General features: G+C 51.9%; 8 protein-coding genes across 8 annotated transcripts; 6 read left to right on the top strand and 2 right to left on the bottom strand.

The window, feature by feature from the left end:
- The first annotated feature begins 100 nt into the window (after window positions 1–100).
- BKA58DRAFT_388364 (uncharacterized protein) lies at window positions 101–1,384 on the top strand. The gene is made up of 2 exons (XM_046170643.1): window positions 101–279; window positions 368–1,384. Exons 1-2 carry the CDS (start codon window positions 221–223, stop codon window positions 1,065–1,067), a joined length of 759 nt encoding a protein of 252 aa, XP_046023296.1. The 5' UTR covers window positions 101–220; the 3' UTR covers window positions 1,068–1,384.
- Window positions 1,366–2,812, top strand: BKA58DRAFT_208388 (uncharacterized protein). Its single transcript, XM_046165998.1, has 2 exons — window positions 1,366–2,690; window positions 2,743–2,812. The coding sequence occupies exon 1, from the start codon at window positions 1,399–1,401 to the stop codon at window positions 2,623–2,625; it is 1,227 nt and encodes a 408-aa protein (XP_046023295.1). The 5' UTR covers window positions 1,366–1,398; the 3' UTR covers window positions 2,626–2,690; window positions 2,743–2,812.
- Window positions 2,813–2,858: 46 nt separating this feature from the next.
- BKA58DRAFT_422337 (kinase-like domain-containing protein) lies at window positions 2,859–3,972 on the bottom strand. Its single transcript, XM_046172824.1, has one exon. It carries the CDS (start codon window positions 3,868–3,870, stop codon window positions 2,962–2,964), a length of 909 nt encoding a protein of 302 aa, XP_046023294.1. The 5' UTR covers window positions 3,871–3,972; the 3' UTR covers window positions 2,859–2,961.
- Window positions 3,973–4,981: 1,009 nt separating this feature from the next.
- Window positions 4,982–5,530, top strand: BKA58DRAFT_318370 (uncharacterized protein; the record flags this gene model as incomplete). The annotated part of the gene is made up of 1 exon (XM_046167670.1): window positions 4,982–5,530. A coding segment is annotated over one exon (549 nt), but the record flags the coding sequence as incomplete, so codon positions are not given.
- A 411-nt stretch (window positions 5,531–5,941) lies between these two features.
- BKA58DRAFT_208370 (uncharacterized protein) lies at window positions 5,942–6,775 on the top strand. The gene has a single exon (XM_046165997.1). It carries the CDS (start codon window positions 6,075–6,077, stop codon window positions 6,651–6,653), a length of 579 nt encoding a protein of 192 aa, XP_046023292.1. The 5' UTR covers window positions 5,942–6,074; the 3' UTR covers window positions 6,654–6,775.
- Window positions 6,776–6,780: 5 nt separating this feature from the next.
- BKA58DRAFT_412754 (uncharacterized protein) lies at window positions 6,781–8,397 on the bottom strand (the record flags this gene model as incomplete). The annotated part of the gene is made up of 2 exons (XM_046172374.1): window positions 6,781–7,995; window positions 8,356–8,397. 2 exons carry the CDS (start codon window positions 8,395–8,397, stop codon window positions 6,781–6,783), a joined length of 1,257 nt encoding a protein of 418 aa, XP_046023291.1.
- Window positions 8,398–12,685: 4,288 nt separating this feature from the next.
- BKA58DRAFT_388352 (uncharacterized protein) lies at window positions 12,686–14,075 on the top strand (the record flags this gene model as incomplete). The annotated part of the gene is made up of 4 exons (XM_046170642.1): window positions 12,686–12,846; window positions 12,902–12,946; window positions 12,999–13,785; window positions 13,839–14,075. Coding segments are annotated over exons 1-4 (941 nt in total), but the record flags the coding sequence as incomplete, so codon positions are not given.
- Window positions 14,076–15,431: 1,356 nt separating this feature from the next.
- On the top strand, window positions 15,432–18,642 carry BKA58DRAFT_342082 (Pep3/Vps18/deep orange family-domain-containing protein). Its single transcript, XM_046168359.1, has 3 exons — window positions 15,432–15,758; window positions 15,820–18,427; window positions 18,492–18,642. The coding sequence occupies exons 1-3, from the start codon at window positions 15,542–15,544 to the stop codon at window positions 18,574–18,576; spliced, it is 2,910 nt and encodes a 969-aa protein (XP_046023289.1). The 5' UTR covers window positions 15,432–15,541; the 3' UTR covers window positions 18,577–18,642.

The raw sequence follows: 18,642 nt of genomic DNA, 5'->3' as shown, positions 1-18,642 counted from the left end.
GGAGGCTACCTCTCTGATAATGCAAGAACCCGTAGGCCACGAGTCATGCGTAGTACCATCCCACTTCCAAGGCTTACCCCACCTTCGACCAAACAAACATCACGACCGAACGCATCACCATGCATGCTAGACTTGTTTACGTTCTCGGCTGCGATCTTCGACTTACTTTCCGTCTGCCCTGACATCCTAACTAATCTTTTCCAACTATCCTACATCTAACATGACGAAAGAATTCCAAGACAAGGTCGTCCTGATCACAGGTGCAGCGAGCGGTATCGGGTACGTCTCCATCTCCCATCTCCCATCTCCCATCTTACCACCTTACCCCATCCACCTCAGTAAGCCCATCGTGCTAACCCTCCCCTAGCCGAGCCACAGCCCTCAAACTCTCCTCCCTCGGCGCCTCCCTCGCCCTCTGCGACCTCAACTTCCCCAACCTCAGTGCCGTAGCCTCCGAATGCAAAACACCCACCCACCTCCGCAAAGTCGACGTAGGCTCCTCGTCTCAAGTCCAAGAATTCGTAGACAGCACAGTAAAAGGGCTAGGTCGCCTGGACTACGTTTTCAACTGCGCAGGCGTCAACCCAACGAGCATGAAGCTCGAAGATACCGACGAGGAATACTGGGATAAACTCGTAAACACAAATCTCAAAGGCGTGTTTCTTGTTACGAAAGCCTGTCTTCCGCATCTGCAGCGCGGATCTGCCATTGTTAATGTGAGCAGTGTGTCTGGTATTCGTGGCTCGGCTCTTCAGTCTGTGTATTGTACTACGAAATTCGGACTCATTGGCATGACTAAGTCGCATGCGTTGGAATTTGGGCCTAGGGGTATTAGGGTGAATTGCGTTGCGCCGGGGTATATTGATACGCCGTCGAATGCAGGGATTGTCAAAGGCGGAGAGGCGGTTGAGCGCATGAGGAATGGGAATGCGTTGGAGAGGTTGGGCGAGCCTGAGGAGGTGGCGGATGTTGTTGCGTTTTTGTTCGGGGAGGGCGCGAGGTATGTTAATGGGGCTGTTTTGGAGATTGATGGGGGGATCAAGATGAGTAGTACTACGAGCAAGTGAGAGGGAGGAAAGATAAGAGGAAACAATAGAGTGCGCTTTTGACTCAGACTGCGGCCTGATCGTGGTTCTGGCTGGTTATTGAGATCATACTTTGGTATAAAATGAGCAGAAGTGGCAGGCTGACTTGTGAAGAAAGACAGGGTCATTGCTATGACAATAGTCAAAGCTCCCTATGTACTTACGTCTGTCAAGGTCTGATGTTGCGGTTACCCAACGGGAACCTGGGCCAGAGGAACTCCTTAGTCACGTGCAAGATCGCCAGTGGCGCTAGCGCCTGTCGCATGTCGAAAGTTCCGTCGCGACATCGTACTCTCACCACAACACCACAGTCATGTCCGAAGTACAACCCGCACAAACGTCGCTCGCGACCGATACATCTCTCGAAACCGCTACATCGACAGAGCTCGTGCCGACGACCGAACAGACAATCATCACGACCAATGCCGAGAGTAAAAAAGTTAAGAAGATCATCCGTCGCAAGCGGAGACCGGCGCGTCCACAAGTCGACCCTGCTACGATAAAGCCTCAAGAAGTCGCGCAGACGGGAAATATCTACAACGTTTGGTACAATAAGTGGTCTGGCGGCGACAGGGAGGACAAATACCTCTCCAAGACCGCTGCGCAGGGACGCTGCAACATCGCCAAAGACAGTGGATACACCAAAGCCGACAAGACACCCGGATCCTACTTCTGCCTCTTCTTTGCGCGTGGTATCTGCCCGAAAGGTGTGGACTGCGAGTACCTCCATCGCCTGCCCACCGTCACCGACCTCTTCCCAAGTAACGTCGATTGCTTTGGGCGCGACAAGCATGCCGATTACCGAGACGACATGGGTGGTGTAGGAACCTTCCAAAGACAGAACCGGACACTTTATATCGGGCGCATACACCCCACAGACGACATCGAAGAGATCGTATCGCGACACATGCAAGAATGGGGTGAAATTGAGCGAACGCGTGTCCTAACAGCGCGCGGCGTAGCCTTCGTCACCTACACCAACGAAGCCAACTCGCAATTCGCCAAAGAAGCAATGGCCCACCAATCCTTTGACAACAACGAGATCCTAAACGTCCGCTGGGCAACCGTGGACCCCAACCCACAAGCCGCAAAGCGCGAAGCCCGCCGCATCGAAGAGCAAGCCGCTGAGGCCATCCGAAAAGCGCTCCCCGCAGCCTACGTCGCCGAACTCGAAGGTAGAGACCCCGACAGCAAGAAGCGCAGAAAGGTAGAAGGCAGTTTTGGACTACAAGGCTACGAAGCGCCAGATGACGTGTGGTACGCAAAGGAAAAGAGTGAATGGGAAGCAGCCAAGCAGCTCGAATCCGGCGGCATGGGCGAGCGCATGATGATTGAGGGTGGGGAGTCCGCATACCAGGAGGACGGCGCTGTTGCACAACAGTACCAGCAAGATGAGGGTTCAGCTGCGCAGCAGCAGGCTAATGGCATTCTATCGGGCTCCACACTGGCGGCGCTCAGGGGCTTCAAGGCTACGCCGTCGAATAAACGGCCTGCGCCTGTTGCGGGGCCGTTGGTGGACTATGGGAGTGATAGCGATTAAGCTGGGGGTCAGCAGACTGGAGGTTCTCCATGCATGGGCGGGAAAGACATAGGGAGGGAAGGATTGTACGTATAGTTTGCATGGTGGAGAAAAGGACTAAGCATCTCATGGCGTAAGCATAGGTTAATTGATACCCGTTCTTTTGCGAATCATCACGTCTTGCGCTGTCGATCGATTGTTGAGGCTTTTGAAAAGCTGTGTATCATGGTGACTGGGTATTACATCCCCTTTACGCTGAGTTGACAACATTACCAGACCTGATCCAGAAGCTTACATCGATGCTGAGCTCTGTGATATTGAGAACCATGTCCTAGCCTAGCGTCTACAAAGCTCTTCCTAAGAGGGCGGCTGTGCCCTGAGTTTCTTCGGCAAGCCTGACTTCTTGGTGGGCGACGGATCGCGCTTCGCTACCACATTGGCATAAGTAGGTTTCGCTACGGCTGCTTTCTTCGCCGCTTCAATCTTCTCCAACGCATCCGCCTTCGGTATGATCTTAGCCTTCTCCGTCACTAGAAGCTTTCTTGCAGCTTGCACTTTACGTACAGCTTCCGCCTTCTCCTTCACCGTCTTCTTAACCTCTTCCTGCTTCTTCAGTTTCTCCGCCTTCTTCCTCAATTCCTCGGCCTGCTTCTTAAATTTCTCTGCCTGCCATTTCATCTCATACCCCCTCTTCGCCCTCCCCAGAATATCACCTGTCTTGGGATACTCCATCCCCGGTACTGGCTCCCCACCCCCCTTCTCCTTGATCCACGCACTTACCATCTCAAACCCAAACCAATCCTGCTCTACGTTCACGATATATCCACTCGTCCCCGCCCTGTCCAGCGCCCAGCCATCCGTACCACATTTATACTTCAACCACGCCCCCTGCTTCTGCATGGAGTCGAAATCCCCGATCACAAAACTCTGGGTCTTGGTGTCAACGAAAATGTTTGCGGGCTTGATGTCGCAGTGCACATACCCCAGTGAATGGATTTGCTGGATACCTTTTTGTATGCCTTGTATACACTTTTCCGCATCAAAGACCCGATTGTCGCAAACTAGACCCCACAATGTTGTGTCGTAGCGTCTAAACAGCAGCGCTGTTATACCTTGGTCCATGCCGTAATTCACACCGACATAGCGGCAGATATTCGGATGCGGGTTCTTGCGTAGCATCTCGCAGTTTGCAATCTCCCGCACCATGATGTTCTTGATCCAGTATGGGTGCCCGAAGAGTTCTCGGTGGTAGCGGAGGTAGTCCATTTATTTAGCATAGAGATGGCTTTTAGTTGCGTACTTGGCGGAGGTCATGACACCTTTCTTGTAGGTGGGACGGGCGTTTGAGAGATTGATCTTGCGCGGTGGGAGGTCCCAGGTATATGGGTTGGGATCGGGCGCACTGTCATCATCTGGGATTTGGGCTTCTGCATACCATAGTCCTGGGTACTTTTTTGAGCGGAAGAGGGCCCGTTGGGTTGTGCCGTAGATCCGTGATTTTTGTAGGACTAGGTCGTCCCTGCGTACAGCGGCCTGAGGCGTCATCATGGAGAGACCTGAAATAACCTTGGAATGGAAGATCTTGGGTAGAAGCGGTGGAGGGAAAGGTGTTTGATTTGTTTGGCTATGTAGTGAAGGGATGCGCTGTGAAGGCTTTGAGACCACGATGGTATGTTCCAGTTGGCACGATGATGCACTGATTTACTCTGTGAGGAGTTGACGCTGTTACACGTTGCAGTCGCTCTATTATAGTTTCCAGTATGCCCAGCTCTTGCTCACATTGTCGTTTTATATCTTGACAGTGAAAGACTGGGCTGTACGTCGCTGTCCGACTATGTTCCTCTACGATACACGAGCCCGGTTACTTTTCTGGAAGATATCTATCAGTGCTCGCGTTCAACCAGCGGTAACTGAATGAACTATCCAAATCAAATGCCCTGGCCAAATCATCATGTTCAAGTATATTGCCGGATTCACAGGCGTCAGCAAAGACGACCTACCAAAGCCCTCAATGCAGATCATAGACCATGGTGTTGTATCCCAGGATTTTTTATCCTAAACCTGGGTGCTAGCACACAGAGACGAAGAACTATACCATGCAATCAAGAGGGGTGTCCTATTCGACCAGGAGATCGATCGTGCCCACCCCTCGTCCTGGACAGATGGTGAGAATTCTCAGTCCCCTGAGCAAGTCAACCCAGCCAATTTCTACCCGCACTGCAAGCCTGAGTACACCCGCGTCTAGGAAGTCCGAGGCTGCGAAGTAAAAGACCATCACAAGAAGCATCATGCCATTCTTAAAGCAGGCCATCGACGCATTCGCGACGTCCGTTACCCAGACTTCGTGGCCAAGACGATTGCACGCAAGATCGAGATATGCGAGAAACTTCGCGTGATGCCTCATAAGCATATCTGCAAGTATCACGGTGTACAGACTAGTCGCGCGCTTCGGTTTCAGCACCGCAGTACTCCTATCGAAGTGCCCATGGAAGGAGAGCGCGTCCTAAACCTGGTCTTCGACAAGTATGATTGCGACCTCTGGGAAGCAATCTGGCGCGGTTACGCTGTTCATGTGCGAGAGTGCTTAGAAGCCGTTGCCTCAGCGATACGGCACTATCTGGGTATCGTCCATGGGGATATTGAACCCAAGAGTATCTTCCTCAGTTACTCCAAGGCTCAGTATAATGCGACTTCAACGCGCTATGCTGTGGGCGATTTCGACAGTGGGCAGCCCACTGGTAGCGTGGTTGACGGAAAACACGGGACCCCGTACTGGTCACAGAAGAAGAAGGTCTGGATTGATACCGTGGAGGAAGATGACGATTGGTGTTTTTTTTTTTTTGAGAAACTGACGAGGTGGTTGATTAAGATTACGAAGGGTAGATTGGAGGAGTATGAGGAGATTGGGAGGAAAGTGGAGAAGTAGATGTTCTTTGATGGACGCTGGATCGAAACGTTGGTTTCGTGGAGATGTTACCGATACATGCGGATTGGCCTCCCTTACTTTACTGTAAGGGTGGTCCGGACTTGAATCCTACTAATTTGCCATGGGGATAAAGGATTACCCAAGGTGACCGCGTAGAGACGCCATGGGCATAGAGACAGCTTCTCGTACTTAGGAAAAAAACGAGACATATCAACGTTACGATCAGACTGCTCCAAACAGCTAGATGGCATGACATCCAGGCGTCGTGATAAGGTGTGAGAGGAGCGAGGAGTGTAAAAAGGAATGAATACGCGACGTGCGCAGTCCAACCTTGTTTCGAGGTGGAGCTAGACAGCGGCACGACCCGACTAACGGCGTGGTTGCCCCATCCACGGTGTCCGCGGTGTTTCTGTTTCGACTTCCGCCAGTCGCGCCATTGACGCGTCATCCCCTTTTTCTAGACCTCATTTTGCATATACATAATACACAAGCGCTATATGTGAAGATCCCCTACCTATAGCCAACCGCCCATCAACCGCACGCCATGTCCCACTCGAACACGCAAGCAACCAACAAGATGCTCAGCACGCTCTCAACACCAACGCGCGACCTGACCGAACTGGCCAAAGAGGAAAAGAGCTTTACCTTCAACCATTTTACCTGCGAACATGCTTGGGTCATTGGCAATATCCTCCGAAACGCGTTGAGAACCGCCGAATGCCCCGCGCTTATCCACATCTCGTCTGCGAATCAGACGCTGTTCCACTCGCCCAGCCTGCCTGGCATAATGCCCGATCACGAGAAGTGGACGGAGAGGAAACGCAATACTGTGTTGAGATGGGGTCATTCAACCTGGTTTATGAACTGTCAGTTTGAGGGCGATTACAAGAGGTTTGCGGAGCACAATGCTATGAGCGGAGATGAGTGGTCGAAATATACCATTGAAGGGGGCGGATACCCCGTCTTCGTCAAAGGTGTAGAAGGTGTCGTTGGCGCTATCGTTCTGGTCGGTGTTGGCATGGATAGTGAGCAGGCGCATGGTGTCGTCGTGAAGGCTGTGGAGGAGTACAAAGACCTCAGAGAAGGGTTCCGCAGCCCAATGAGGAGTATGACGGTCAAATGACTAGATGGCCTGGGTAAAGGAGATGGTCTTGGAATCACACTTGGCATCGATGAGAGGATGAGAAGGAGCAGAGAGAAGAAGACCTGAGCGCACGATATGAAGTCTGTTATATGGCTTGGATTGAGGACTAAAGTACAGAAGAGGCATGATTGCCAACCGGACGAAACCCGAAACGCCCTCTCACCGCATCGAAAGCTATCGAGTAGCCAAATAACAAGTTCCGCCCAGTGTTCACATAAGGGGGATGTTCTGGTGGTTGCGGAAACACATACGTTGGTTCGATGGACGCATTCTGGCCAACGACGAAGGAGTAGGAAGTCGCTGGTCTGTCCAGCGACGGAAACCCGATAGTGATATTGGTCCCTGGCTTCACGCGCTTCAACTTGCTTGCTTGGCCATTTGGGTTGGGATTGGGGATCCAGACAGTTGGTATCGAAACGCCCTGCTCAGCCCTGATATACATCTGCGATATGCCCGTATCGACTAGCAGAGTGCCACAGTTCCGCCCTTGGCCATCGATGCTGAAGCACATCTTTGCCATGGCCCAATCTCTCGCATCCTTGTCATGATTGAGGCCTGGCTCTAGCCCAGAGAATGCGAACCCCTTTGTGTTCTTCGGCGTCAGCCCTATCTGGATACCTTCGGCCGATATGATATATCCAGATTGCAAGTTGCTCTGTCGCACCGGCTCCCCATCGATTGCGTTGATATTCAAGAACGGGTTGATGTCCGGTGTCGCGTATGGCATACCATCTTTTGGACCGTTTCTTCCAAAGCCTACGCCCATGTAGGTGATTTGCGAAGTGTCCCTTTCTTCGGCCTGCTCCCCATGTGGACCCAATGGACATTCGAAGCGGTCTTTACGGGGATTGTACCAAGGACATCTCCAACTCTTGTCGACGATCAGAACAGGCACGTCTGCAGTCGCATATGAGCCATCCTCGCCACCGAAGTGTAGCGGAAGTTTGACCAGTCGCCCTACGTAGAGGATCTTGCTGCTTGTAAAGAAGTGGTGTGCCGGCGTACCCTCAGTAGAGGGTATGTTCGGAAGTATTGGGGCGCCTATCAGAGTGCCTGTAGAGCCAGTATCCACAGGCATCTTGATGTCAACCCCTTCGACGCCACACATGACTTGCGGCACATGTTTGGGGTTCAAATTGTACATAAATGGAATGAAGAGCGAGTCCGTATGCCGTCTTGATTGGGTATCCATGGGGCGTAACGTAGCTAGTTCGTTGTACATAGCGAAGAAGGCGAGGCTGGCGACCAAAATCAAGATGCGCGAGAAGAGTGTTGAACACTTCCGCTCTCGGTGTGTGAATGTTGAAGACGTTGCAGTTGGCTCTTGAATTCGAGATGGCGATCGCGTTCTATAAACCTCGGTCTTCATGGCTGTCAACAGATGCAGAGACCACCTGCACTATCCGCTGGCAAACGCCTGACGCACGCGCTAAGTTCGCGCGTCAATGTCGCGTCCAAGGAGTCAGCAGTGTGACACTTGATGGAAATTGTGTACAAAGCGGTGTCGAGTCATTCAAAAAGCACAGTAATAGCGCGCCGATGTCAACGCCGCGCTGTGTGTTGGCGTACCTCTGTCCCCGCAATACCCGGATCCCCAGGCACGTACTCCAACCCAGCAATCCTGGACTTCGACTCTTCTACTCCCTCACCATCGTTCAGTTCGATGTCAACCTTTACGTACTTTGACGAAATTATTGACCACGAATCGCGATATGCCGATCATCACGTGTTCTCATGCACGTCGCAGCCGGGGATGTTCTTAGCTCGAGTTAGGCCTGTGGCTGAGTGTGACCATCCACCGCCCTGAAGGCAGTACGACCGCAGACACAAGAAATGGAGCCCTCCAGTTGAGAATGGCTTTCCACGACATATCCGATTCCCTTGATCGACCTTGATACGTCCTCGATCTCATCTCCAATCGAACGAGTATCCGCCCTCCACGAACCAGCGCCTGCGAACTAAGAGTCGTCGCAACCAGAGCATGTAGCCAACATGGGCCGCTCGCCATCACGATCCAGCGATGGGGCCGATTCCTCACAGAATGCGCGCGTCGAACCGCGTCTCTTAAAAGCCATTGAGGACAAGAAGCACGACGATGCGATCGCGATTATCGAGCATGCGAAAGCGAAGTCGCAACCCGTCGACCACCTTCTGCGCATTGGCTTGATGCGCGCTGCCGAGCGCGGAAACATCTATATCACCGAATACCTGCTCAAGAGCGGTGCGAAGCCCGACGGCGCACCAGGTGGTAGAGTCTCGCCTTTATTCAAGGCGATTGAGAAGAACCATGCTGGGATCGTACAACTGTTGTTGAGATTTGGGGGCAATGTAGATGCGCAAGACAAACAGGGGCGAACTGCGCTGATGACGGCTGCCTGGAAGAACTATTACCACATCATGCAGGAACTGCTCAGGTGTGGTGCCGACGTCAACAAGAAAGACAACACTGGGCGGAACGTGCTACACAACTTGGCGGCAGATAAGCACTGCAACTGGGGACGCGATGTTATTGCAGAGCTGTTGAAGCAAAATGTCGCGATCGATGGACCAGAGGGCCAGGACGACCAGAAGCGCAGCCCGTTACATTGGGCTGCTAGTACTGGGAAGAAGGAACTATGCGAGATGCTCTTGCGTCGAACGAGATTGCCGAGAGCGAACGTGAACGCGGTTGAAGTCAGGCAGAAGACGGCACTACATTTGGCAGTCGCACACGGACGAGACGACATCATCGAGCTTTTACTAGTTAACGGGGCAGACGTAGGCGCGCAGAGCGACGGAAGCTGGACGCCCCTCCACAATGCTTGCGACCAAGGAAGCGTAAAGGTGCTGAAGATACTCATGGCTGCCGGAGCGGACGTCAACGCGCGGACACTCAATGGGACGACACCTTTACATGTCGCGGCGCAAGCTGGTCACTTTGACGTAGTCAAGTGTCTCTTGGAAAGGGGAGACATCAAAAGAGCGCCGAAGGATACATTTGGCATCACGCCGTTCTTGCGCGCTGCGCAGAGCAAGAAACCTGCGCGCAAAGATATCATCAATGCCCTAGCGCCCCACAATCAGGTCGAAGCGCTCAGCGAAGACGCCCTTGGCGCTACAAATGGGTTCCATGCTACTATCGTTGACTTTGGCAACTTCCATAACGAAAACAAGGTCTCAAGAAGGACTGTCTTCGAGTTACTGTATGGCCGCGATCCCATCAATCCAAGAAAGCCAGCTGTTGCGATTCTACCCAAGGAGTCAAAGGCGACAACCTTCCGGTGGATACATCTCCCTGCCAATAACATGGCCTGGGTTGAGGCGCTGCTCACAAAGGCGTTCATCGAGGAGGGTGCCAGCGATGTGGAGGGCTTCAAGGCGCTCGAACGGTCCTTCAGTCATCAGCATCGAGGACAGCAGATCCATTCGCATTTCATGCGACCGCTCTGTCAAAGCACGCCACGTGCACCAAAACAGCACGATGATTCGGATCTTTCCGACGGCGCTGATTACATACCACAGATTCTGGTGAATAGTGGTATGGGCTTAGGTATCGACGCAGTAGCTGGTTCACAAGAACTGCCAATGTCACAATTCCCTCGCACGCCTGTCCGGACCAATACCGTGGATACAGACTATACGGATGGGACTGCAGGAACGGGCTCCGGGCCTACAACTGTCAAGGAAGGAAAGGGTAAGGCAAAGGATAAATCGAAGAAGACACCGAAGTGGAGTGGATCGAGACAAGCAGGCAAGCGATCAGGTGGGACCGACACACCCACTCGAGGTCCAGAGCAACACGCGAAACGAACGCACACCAGCTCTTCCCTCAACAACAGTGGGCATCTCAGGTCACCCGGCAGCCCCGGCAGAAAAGACCCAACAGCCGTAGCGAAGGGCAACATCTTTGCCTTTATGCCATACCTACATTTCGAAACCGATCGGCGGCGACAAGAAATGCAGGCTGCAATCTCGAGGACGCAGAAGATGAAAGAACGTGAAAAGAACGAAGGGGGCACCTCCAAACCACAGTATTACCGCGCATCAACTTACGACGAAATGCTTTTCCGGGCTCATTTGACGTCCTCACAAGTCTCGCTGCACGTACGACGTACGTTAGATCAGTTCTTCTACCACAACATCGACACGCAATCCCGAGATCGAGACCAAGTTGTCTATCGCTATCAATGCAAGTCGAACGAGCCGCAACATGTTGACCCGAAGATTTTCATGGTCGATCAGCTTTGGATGTGGACCCTTGGCAAAGACTTGATCGTGACGGCCTTCCCTCAAAGATGGCAGCAGCCTCGCAACGACCCGCTCAACGTTCTCGATGGAGTCATCGAAGACATCAATAGCAAGACAAGAGATCCGGTGCGTAGCGTATACGATCTTTCAATGATCATCACCGGCCGATGTAGTGGTGTGTTCGACAGACATCGTGTTGGCGACGAAGACTATCAGTTTCTCGACATGTTTGAATCAAGCATCGGTGATGCTACCGAGATGGAAACCATGCTTTTCAAAGAGTTCAATACGGCGTCCGCCCAGGCCTCGGCTTGGCTACAACATCACCGCCGGCCTAATCGCTTCTCGAGACATTTGGAAGCTGAGGGAAGACAAAGGGAGCACCTAAGTCGCCGGCACACGTCACATCATTCACACTCTCACTCTCACGCCTTGACTGACCCTCCAGTCCCGGAAGAGGCATTTGACTACGGTGACAGCGATCGAACGGCCGCCCATGCCCCGCTCTTTGTCGATAAACTACTGGATATTGGTGCGGAGACAGACCTGTTGGCTGAGACGAAAGACATTCGCGACGAACTCAACATGATTTCAAAGGTCCTGGAAGATCAACGCAACGTACTGCCAGACATGGAGACAAGCATCACGGACATATATCGTGAAGAGCACAAGAGCCAACAAGATCTTAAGAAGCGATTCAAGGATATGCTCAAGACGGTAGACACACATATCAAGGATCTTGAACGCATGGACAAGCAAGCCAAGCGTATCTACGAATCCATCACTGACCTACTCGATTTAAAGCAGAAGCACGCCAACGCTTTCGAAGCACGCTTCGCCCGCGACCAAGCTGCTGGTACTGCAAGGCAAAGTCAAACAATCATGGTGTTTACCATTGTCACCATCATCTTCCTTCCTCTATCCTTCATCGCCGCCATGTTCACGATCAACATTCAAGAATTTCCGCATAAGCCAGGCGGCGGCGAGCCTTCTCTTCCTCTGTCATTCGTCAGCAAGTACATGTTCGGCATTGGCTTCGCAATTTCCATCCCGTTCATCGCCATCGCGCTTTCATTCGACGCCATTGGAGACTTCTTTCGCGAAGTCAAACGCCGCTTCCGCGAACGCAAGGCTCAGAATCGCCAGAGCCGGCGCGATACAGACGCTTACAGTGGTATCGAGAAGACAGACTTTGAGTACGCATTCGATACGCGCACTATCGAACAGGCTTTGAGTCGCGGCCGCAGTACGGCATACCGCCCCGACGGCAGGCGCAGCATCGAAAGCTATCTCGGCAGTGCAAGAGCGAATCACTGGGGTGATGGTGGCTCTCTGCTTCCGGTCGCTAGTCGCAGCACAGGAAGGAGTCCGGAGAAGGGTGCTGTGAGGATTACCAACGGCTTGAATGGCACGACTTCGATGGCCAACAGATTGAGTGTGGATAGGGCTGAGAGACAGAGTCCGATTGAGAGGATCAGTACCGGGTTTAGGATGAGAGGAAGTGGAGATTTTGAACGCGCGTAGTCGTGGTGTTGAGCTTGTAGTATTGGTTAGGTCTGGAAAATGTAGATACCCTAGCGCTATTATGTACTTTTACTGATGAATGATTAAAGACACATTACACATCATGTTCTCTTTGCTGATCTGGTGTCCTTGTTCCACCACTAACTATGTCTGCTACAGCCTCGGTTGGCTGACACGCGTCTGGACTAGCGTCGTGTTCCTTCGCGTCTTGGTGTCTACGAGTTGATGACTCCGCCACAATCGTCTTCTCGTCTTTAGTGATAAGGGGCGCTTGCGCTCCTACAATTGAAGATGAACATAGATCCTATGCTCTTCCCAAAATCCAATAATTTCACGTGAGACTGACAGTCTGTTTCGTTGACTACTGATCCGCAATGAAAATCGGACATTATGACTCTTCACACGCATCGAAGCGAAAGATGTATGCCATACGGTTCAAGTGGCATGTATAATAGAAGACGACTGATTGCAAGTAGGAGATCTTCACGTCGGAAACCTGATCCCGACAATAATCCAATCGAGTACGTTACGCCCGCTCACTACTACAATATACGTCTCACCAAAGAATCACAGAATAGCCCGCTTAATCGCATGCTACGAGCGATATCGTCAATCTCAGCTCAGGTTCTGCTCAGCTTTCCGCGCAGCCCTGCCTCGCGAAGTGAGAGACATGGTCTACGACCATCTCATCACTTCCCGGAGGCAACATTACGTTGTTGAAAGACGTGATATATCGACTGGAATACGATCAGGTCTATACATCACTCACGACCGCGGTGGCCGGTCTTTCTTCGACGCTCAACCACCTTTACCCGAAGACCCTGCCATGTGTCGCGATGTATGGAGGTACGCCGAGTACACAGGTGAAGCAGTCGCGAAAGAGATATCGGAGCGTTGGTACTGCACCGGCGGCTTCATAATTTATACCCCTCAGGACTGCTTGTTGGGGAAGTTGCTCACGCAGGATGTCTGGCAAAGAGGAAATGTGCCTGCGGATATCGTTCGATACATACGCATTCATCTCAGCTGGGATCAGATTTGGGGTGGCGCCTCGCGTGTCGTAGCTGATCTGGAAAACCTTTTTACGTTGCCTAACAAAGACATGAAGATAATCTTCCAGATAGACGATCATGTGGAAGGACTTGACCCCGGACCTTCGCAGTGGCCTGTCCTGCAAAGTTTGTTGAAGGCGTTTGCGCCGTGTATTCATCGTTTGCGCGCTGAGGGGTTTACTAGGATTAAGGTGTATCAGGGGGTTATTCGTAGGCTTCGTGAGAAGTGGCCGTGGAATGGATCTCATAGGGATATCACGAATTGGTTTGACCTACAGGAGGAGGAGTTTCAAAAGGTGTTTTTGGGGGTAGGTTGCATTGTGCTGATAAAGTTGAGGATGTGTGCTAATGTGTGGGTTAGGAAAGTGGAGATGATGAGGATAGTCGACAGCGGATCGCCGATGTCCTTTTGAAGCTTAGTGACTAAAGAATCACGTAATTGCTAGAGACGTAGAAGATGGAAAATGAGTCTATTTAAGAGAGGGTGGGGATTGAGAAGAAGCCTCAGGGAGGTCAGCCAACGCTATATCTCCATAGGGGTTAGGAAGATTTCGACCAAACACATCCAATGCTTGACCAGACCCTCAAGAAAACCTTCTTTCACCTGAATGTCATGCTTATTGATCATGAAGTATAATCTACTTTGCCGGCTTCTAAGCACGCTGAGATAAGAGCGTCTATGTACGGCGCGTTCTGAAGCATTCCTGACTTACACAGCTGCTTTTCATCTCCGGTCGCATGCTCGTGGAAGTTACAGCGATCTCGTAACTCCTTGCGTAATTCGTTCATTCCTTTGTCTTTGCTTGCAAGCTTGTGGTTGATATGCACAACTTCTATTAAGAAGTTTTGGGGCAGCTGTGCAACCTCGAGTAGCGCCCAGTGAGGGCCCATGTATTGGACCCGATTCAGCGCAGCATTCTTGACGAAGTATTGACGAATGGTAGAAGAAAGAAGTAATTTGTCGAAAATGACAGCGATTGTTCCAGGGATGGGAACAAAACTATCTTTCGTGAGGTCGCTGAAGGTGCTGATAACGTCATTGCGCAATTTGACGCACTCGTATGCATCCGCAAAGCAATAAAGATGGAAGAGACTATTCGAAACATCATTAGTGGAATTGAAGACAGCATTCGATTCGTCTTCATCTGTCTCATTGATCCTTTTACGCGTGTGAGCTGAGACATCAGTGTCCAAAGATTGGGTCATGCGAGCTGAAGGGCTTAATAGGGTCTTCACCTCACTAAGACCTGGAGGCGAGCGAGCCATCTGAAGGTAGACCCAGGTCTGAAAAATGCGGATGGTCTGCACAGAGGTCTCGATAAGATGCAAGAGGCCGTCTTTGTCTTCTTTGAAGTTGGGTCCGAATGCGCGAGAGAAGTACTCAGACTGCCGGCGAACGGGGTGTTTGTAGAAGGTGAAGGGCACTTTGTCTGCGCCCACGGTTACACGTACCATTTCGTTACCGAGATCCCTAATTTTGTTAGTAACTGTGAAGACTAATGGAGGGTTTGCTCTACATGATGTGTGCCTTAGAATTGATTGGGAGTGTGCTGCGGAATTAGAGCGGTCGAGAGGCAAAGTTGCCAGTTTAAGAGATCGAGAAACCGAGAGACCGAAAAATTGAGGCAACGAAGATCGAGATCAAATAATCATGGTGCAAAGGAAAGACGCAGTAGCAAAAGGGTTCCACGGCCATGGCATCGTGAATGCGCAGTCCTGTCCTGTAAACGTTCAGTGATTCCCCTGCACACACCAAATTCACTGTGATTGGTTTCACAGCTGCCTGTAAATTGGTAGAGATCTATCAGCTTTCGTTGATCCTCTAGAGAAGGGGAGGAGTGGGAGGAGGTCAACGCGAACTCACATGACGTGCGCCAAAGCCGGCTTATCTCCGTTCCATCGCCGAAGTCCAAGCTCCAAGCTTAGGCGTCACCGCCGAGCGGATGCGCTCACAGCTATAGCGAGACTCGACAGCACAGTGAGAAAGAGTACTGGGGCTGCAGATTATCGCGCAAACGATGAGTACGAACCTACGATAGTGGAAAGCTCAAATCGAAGCCCACTATGGCTTACGACACCTCAAACGGGTATGCGCCGCCCAGCACGAGCAACATGCAGGAGGACACCTCGGGCCCCATGTTCAGCATAGAGCGCGTAGCTTTACAATTCACCGTATCTTCCGACTTTGTAGCTGCTGCAGTAGCGAACAATGTAGTGGTACTGGCCCTGTCCACCGGGCGCATCTTGCGCATCGATTTGGACAGTCCCGCAGATATAGACGGTTCGTAGAGCAAATGCATACACCACACGAAAGACTTGAATAGCCGCTTACATATCCCAAGATATCGACCTACCGAAGAAGCCCTCAGAGGTTGGTGTCATTAGACGTCTCTTTCTCGACCCCTCCGCATCCCACCTCATTATAACCACCACCCTCGCCGAAAACTACTACCTCCATACACAATCACGAACACCGAAAGCGTTATCACGGCTGAAGGGCGTTGTCATAGAGAGCATCTCCTGGAATCCCTCACAGCCCACTGCTTCGACTCGCGAGATACTCGTGGGAGCATCAGATGGCAATGTCTACGAAGTATACATTGAGCCGTCATCTGAGTTCTACAGGAGGGAGGAAAGATACTTGAAGAGCGTATACCGGACAAACGATGGCCCTATCACGGGGCTATGGATGGATACGGTGCCTGGAAGAACAGATCTGCGGCGCATCATTATCGCGACTCCTTCAACTTTCCTACATTTCGCTGGCAAAGTCGGACGCCAGGGATCAGAAGGAAGCGGATCCATATTCTCGAAGCTGTTCGAAAGCGAATCTGCGACAGTACATGAGGTCTCGAACGTGGCCCCCACCGCAGCCTCGCTACTTGCCATCTCCCCGGAGAATAATGACAGCCCGAACCGCGAGGACTCCAACGCCGAGAGGATCTTCGGCTGGCTTACATCACAAGGTGTTCTACATGGGAAGCTGTACCTATCACAGGATATTTCTGAGCTTGGCGGCAAAGTTCTTGGAGACTCAAAGATGCTGCCTAGATCACAGGTGCCGCCTTCGCAGACAGCTAGCGGTCGTACACGACGGACACAAGACCCTGTCAGTTCGATGATCTTGAGCCAGTGGCATATTCTTCAGCTGGTTGAAGGTAGAGTCGTAGCTATCAACCGTCTCGACGACACTGTTGTCCATGACCAAGTTGTGCTAGAGTCTGGACAAAGTGCGCTTGGCCTGGTAGCTGACTGGAAGAGGAACACTTACTGGCTCTTCACAAGCCAGGAGATTTTCGAAATCGTCGTGGAAGATGAAAGCCGAGACGTCTGGAAGATCATGCTCAGAGCTCAACAATTTGAGGCTGCGTCGCAGTACGCCAAAACACCAGCTCAGAAGGATGCCGTGGCAACGGCATCTGGTGACTACCTTGTTGGGAAGAGCCAGTGGATGGAGGCCGCGACGGTCTACGGGCGAAGCACGAAGCCGTTTGAACAAGTCGCACTGACGTTTATCGATAACGGCGAGCAGGACGCTCTACGAAAGTACTTGGTGACGAAACTGTCCACATTGAAGAAGTCATCGATAATGCAACGGACTATGGTCGCTACTTGGCTGATTGAGCTCTACATGGCCAAACTCAATACTCTCGACGACACCATTACCACGAAAGCAGAACTCTCAGAGAGCATGAACACCGCCGAGACTCATGATCAACTATCAGTCATCCGGAAAGAGTATCAAGACTTTGTGACTAAGTACAAGGCTGATCTTGACCGCAAGACTGTATACGAGATCATTAGCAGTCACGGTCGAGAGGAAGAGCTGCTCTACTTTGCTACTGTGGTTAATGACTACAACTACGTACTTTCGTACTGGGTGCAGCGTGAGCGCTGGCAAGAGTCTCTGGACGTCCTTAAGAAGCAGACAGATCCCGAGATCTTCTACAAGTACAGCTCCGTGCTCATGGCCCACGTCCCGGTCGAGCTCGTCGATGTGATGATGCGACACTCGAACTTCGACGCGCAAAAGCTCATCCCAGCATTCCTCAACTACAACAACCACACCAAGGCTACGCTGAACCAGAACCAAGCAGTCCGCTACCTTCTCTTCGAGATCAACCAACACAACTCTACCGACGCCGCTATCCACAATACCCTCATCTCCATCTACGCGTCCCACCCCACAACCGACGAGTCCGCACTCCTCGCCTACCTCGAAGGCCAATCCCTCGCCCACGAGCAGAACTACGACGCGGACTTCGCCCTACGCCTTTGCATCCAACACAAGCGCGTCCAATCCTGCGTGCACATCTACAGCTCGATGCAACAATACGCGCAAGCCGTAGATCTCGCCCTAAAATACGACTCCATCGACCTCGCCTCGAGCGTCGCCGACCGCTCCAACACCTCGCCCGTGCTCCGCAAAAAGCTCTGGCTCGCCATCGCCAAGAAGGTAATTTCCCAATCCAGCGGCATAAAAACCGCCATCGAATTCCTGCGGCGCGTCGACCTCCTCCGCATCGAAGACCTCATCCCCTTCTTCCCCGACTTCGTCGTCATCGATGATTTCAAAGAGGAGATCTGCGCTGCTCTCGAAGACTACAGCCATAAAATCGATAGCTTGAAGCAGGAGATGGATGATAGTGAGGCGACGGCTACACATATCAAGTCGGATATCAAAGCCCTTGAACAGCGGTATGCGATTGTGGAGCCGGGGGAGAGGTGCTATGTGTGTGGGTTGCCGTTGTTGGCGAGGCAGTTCTTTGTGTTTCCTTGTCAGCATGCGTTTCATAGTGATTGTCTGGCTAAGAGGGTGGTGGAGCTTGCGGGCATTGCGAGGGGGAAGCGGATTGCGGAGTTGCAGGCTGAGGTGCAGAGGGGGGTTAAGGTGGGGAAGGGGAGGGAGAGGGCGATTAGGGAGTTGGATGCGCTGGTCGGGAGTAGTTGGTGAGTCCTCTGTTCTTTTCCTCGATGTGATTTCTTTCTGGGGATGTTTGCTAACGTGCTTTAGTGTGCTATGCGGTGAACTTGCTGTCAAGCTTGTCAACGAACCCTTCATCACCGCTACAGACGACAAGGACGAATGGGCTGTTTGAAGGAATCAGATTCCGCACGACATCACTTGGAAGACGAAAGCAAGCTAATTATGCAAGGAAGTCATA

This window comes from Alternaria rosae (genome assembly GCF_020736505.1).
Source record: "Alternaria rosae strain MPI-PUGE-AT-0040 chromosome Unknown BKA58scaffold_7, whole genome shotgun sequence".
NCBI lineage: Eukaryota > Fungi > Ascomycota > Dothideomycetes > Pleosporales > Pleosporaceae > Alternaria > Alternaria rosae.
The sequence above is the reverse complement of the archived record's forward strand: the minus strand, read 5'-3'. Positions and strand labels throughout refer to the sequence as shown.

Excerpts from the sequence above, each read along its gene's own strand:
- BKA58DRAFT_208370 (XM_046165997.1), top strand. The coding sequence starts at position 6,075 with ATGTCCCACTCGAACACGCAAGCAACCAACAAGATGCTCAGCACGCTC.
- BKA58DRAFT_388364 (XM_046170643.1), top strand. The coding sequence starts at position 221 with ATGACGAAAGAATTCCAAGACAAGGTCGTCCTGATCACAGGTGCAGCG. Across the intron at positions 280-367 it reads GGTGCAGCGAGCGGTATCGG|CCGAGCCACAGCCCTCAAAC; the intron begins GTACGTCTCCAT and ends ACCCTCCCCTAG.
- BKA58DRAFT_422337 (XM_046172824.1), bottom strand. The coding sequence starts at position 3,870 with ATGGACTACCTCCGCTACCACCGAGAACTCTTCGGGCACCCATACTGG.
- BKA58DRAFT_208388 (XM_046165998.1), top strand. The coding sequence starts at position 1,399 with ATGTCCGAAGTACAACCCGCACAAACGTCGCTCGCGACCGATACATCT.
- BKA58DRAFT_342082 (XM_046168359.1), top strand. The coding sequence starts at position 15,542 with ATGGCTTACGACACCTCAAACGGGTATGCGCCGCCCAGCACGAGCAAC. Across the intron at positions 15,759-15,819 it reads CAGTCCCGCAGATATAGACG|ATATCGACCTACCGAAGAAG; the intron begins GTTCGTAGAGCA and ends ACATATCCCAAG. Across the intron at positions 18,428-18,491 it reads GCGCTGGTCGGGAGTAGTTG|TGTGCTATGCGGTGAACTTG; the intron begins GTGAGTCCTCTG and ends AACGTGCTTTAG.